This window comes from Nicotiana tabacum, chromosome 17 (genome assembly GCF_000715075.1).
Source record: "Nicotiana tabacum cultivar K326 chromosome 17, ASM71507v2, whole genome shotgun sequence".
NCBI lineage: Eukaryota > Viridiplantae > Streptophyta > Magnoliopsida > Solanales > Solanaceae > Nicotiana > Nicotiana tabacum.
The window spans coordinates 71,183,780-71,186,892 of NC_134096.1; the positions used below are offsets into that span (position 1 = coordinate 71,183,780).

A 3,113-nucleotide genomic window follows, 5' to 3' on the forward strand; every position below is an offset into this window, starting at 1 on the left:
GATTTAGATTCAAAAGTTATATAAGAAAAAGGACATAAGAAACGTGCACTACCTCTGTTCCAGTTTATGTGAACGTATTTTCTTTTTGGTCTGTTCCAAAAAGAATAACCCCTTTCTATATTTGAAAACAATTTTGCTTAAACTTATAATTTTACCCTTAATGAGAAGCTTTTATAACCACACAAATACTCTAGCCCCTTTATGATTTGTTTAGGACCACAAATTTCAAAAATCTTCATTTTTTCTTAAACTCCGTGCCCAGTCAAACAGATTCACATAAATTGGAACGGAGAAAGTAATTTAAAACAAGTCATAAATTGTACGGCTATAAATTATCTAATTAAGAATAAAATAAAATTTAATGTTACAATAATAATAAATACAAAAATATGTCATTTTTAGACATAAGAAGAAATACCATCACATAAATTAAGACTGAAGGAGTCATTGTAGATAAACCTATAAATATCAATTTCTACTTTTATTTTTTCCCAGGTAAGTGTACATATACCTAATTGGTCATACTTAGCAGGGGCGAAGCTATGTTGGCCCAAGGGTGGTCAACTGACCACCCTTCGCCGAAAAATTATACCACTAGCAAAGGTCAACTGACCACCCTTGCATATCCCACTAGCAAAGGGTGTTCAAAATTTGAACACCCTTATTGAATTTTTTGGTTTCGTCACGGATACTTGGTATTTCCATGTGTACGCGTATATAGTCATAGTGTCATACTAATTTCCAATTGTGTGTATATATATATGTGTCCGTTTATGCATCAAAATAGCGTAGGCAATTAATTGATATATAGGAGTATCGCATAAAGCTAGGGAATTGAAGTAGTGTTATTTGTTCATTAACCATATCATGGCCGCTTCGGGATTATTATCATCACCATCACTTGTTTCTATTTGTGACAAATCCTTCATCAAACCTTCTACTCTCACCCCTTCTACACTTAGACTTCACAAGCTATCTTTCGTCGATCAATCGGTCAGTAATATGTATATTCCTGTGGCCTTTTTTTACCCTAAACCGCAAAGAGAAGAGTCAAACAATTCTCAACTTTCCCGCATAGCTGATTTGTTGCAGACATCTCTGTCACAAACTCTAGTCTCTTACTATCCTTACGCAGGAATATTGAGAGACAATGCTACTGTTGAGTGTAATGACATGGGAGCTGAGTTCTTGAGTGTTAAAATTAATTGTCCCATGTCTGAAATCCTTAACCATCCTCATGCAACTGATGCAGAGAGTATAGTTTTTCCAAAGGACTTGCCTTGGAAGAATAATTATGAAGGTGGTAATTTACTTGTGGTTCAATTGAGTAAGTTTGATTGTGGGGGAATAGCCATTAGTGCATGTTTATCGCATAAGATTGGCGATGGTTGCTCTGTGATTAATTTTCTTAATCATTGGGCTAATGTCACTCGTGATCGTAGATTTGTAGTTCCTTCTCCTAGATTTGTAGGAGATTCTATTCTCTCTTCACTAAATGGTCCTCTTGTTGCTCCACAAATAATGTCTAATGTCAGTGAGTGCGTACAGAAAAGATTCATTTTTCCGGCTGCCAAATTGGATGCTCTTCGAGCTAAGGTAATACTACCACCAGTTCACTAGCTATTTTTGATTGTTACAGCAAAGTATTGTTATAAAGAACATATATTATAATATAACATGGAAATTAGTTCTAAAAGAAACTTGCATTTTATAGTGAATGGTTATTATACGATGATGTTGTTGTAGAGCGATCTGAATGTATTTATTAAAGGTACTCTTAAATGTCTCACCTACTTAAATAATTTTTTCTTGCAAAAAAAGACTGACATTTTTTGGGATTGAAGATAGCAGTTGAATCAGGAGTAGAGAACCCAACACGGGCTGAAGTTGTTAGTGCACTTCTTTACAAATCTGCAACAAAGGCAGCAGCAGCAAGTTCTGCAAATATACAACCATCTAAGTTGGTTCACTACTTAAATGTACGTACGATGATCAAACCTCGTCTACGACGAAGTGCAATTGGAAATCTCGTTTCCACGTTCTCCACAGCAGCTATGCAAGATATTGAGTTGCCAAGATTGATTCATAATCTAAGGAAGGAAGTTGAGGTAGCGTACAAGAAAGACCAAGTTGATGAAAATGAACTGGTCTTAGAAATAATAGATTCCATGAAAAAAGGAAAATTACCATTTGAAGAAAAAGATGAAAATTCTACTACTACTACTATGTATTTTTGCAGCAACGTTTGCAAATTCCCACTCTACAGTGTAGATTTTGGATTGGGAAAACCTGAAAGAGTGTGTCTAGCAAATGGTCCTTCCAAGAATTACTTCTTCTTGAAAGATTACAAAACTGGGCGAGGCGTCGAGGCGCGAGTGATGTTGCAGAAACAACATATGTCTGCATTTGAATGTGATGAGGAACTTCTTCAGTTTGCCTCCTCCTCACTTCCAAGTCTTTAATTACTAGGAGTTTGGAATCTGCATTTCTGTTTCGTTGTATGATTTTGCATGTTTAATTATTTGGTCCCTTAATATTATTTCTAAGTGGAATACGTGCCTTTTATTTTGTTTACTTGGTTGGTTTGATTTTTCTGATATGTAACTATCACCCAATATATAATTTGTAATTGTATGTTTCATCAATATGATTACTACGGTATTTTATGATTAACGCTGATATGGTTCAACGTTAAGCTACTAGGTTATTCATGGGTCAATATTTGACCAAGACCTAGTCAGACTTGCATATTATCTACCAAAAAAAAGTTTAGTTAAAAAATTCAAGTATACCGACCGAATTCGATCGAAATTTTGATTTAATTTTTCCCGCTCAAGCTCAATTATTTTTTTCCATAACAAAAATAAATTGTTAAAATTTTTATGGTCAAACTTGCATATTACCTATCAAAAAAAAGTTTAGTTAAAAAATTCAAGTATACCGACCGAATTCGATTGAAATTTTGATTTAATTTTTCCCGCTCAAGCTCAATTAATTTTTTCCATAACAAAATTAAATTGTAAAAATTTTTATCAATAAAAATCGGTCGGTATTAGCTGTTGGATGAGAAAGGTTTAAGGGGATAGGGAATCTAATTTGTTGTTCTAAGTAGG

The 3,113-nt window shown here is 34.1% G+C and overlaps 1 protein-coding gene across 1 annotated transcript; it reads left to right on the top strand.

Annotated features, from left to right (window-relative positions):
- Window positions 1-780: 780 nt before the first annotated feature.
- LOC142171565 (acyltransferase Pun1-like) lies at window positions 781-2,673 on the top strand. Its single transcript, XM_075234471.1, has 2 exons — window positions 781-1,596; window positions 1,845-2,673. The coding sequence occupies exons 1-2, from the start codon at window positions 868-870 to the stop codon at window positions 2,460-2,462; spliced, it is 1,347 nt and encodes a 448-aa protein (XP_075090572.1). The 5' UTR covers window positions 781-867; the 3' UTR covers window positions 2,463-2,673.
- Window positions 2,674-3,113: the final 440 nt, after the last annotated feature.

Coding starts and splice junctions, on each gene's coding strand:
- LOC142171565 (XM_075234471.1), top strand. CDS start 868: ATGGCCGCTTCGGGATTATTATCATCACCATCACTTGTTTCTATTTGT. Junction 1,597..1,844: donor TGGATGCTCTTCGAGCTAAG/GTAATACTACCA, acceptor TTGGGATTGAAG/ATAGCAGTTGAATCAGGAGT.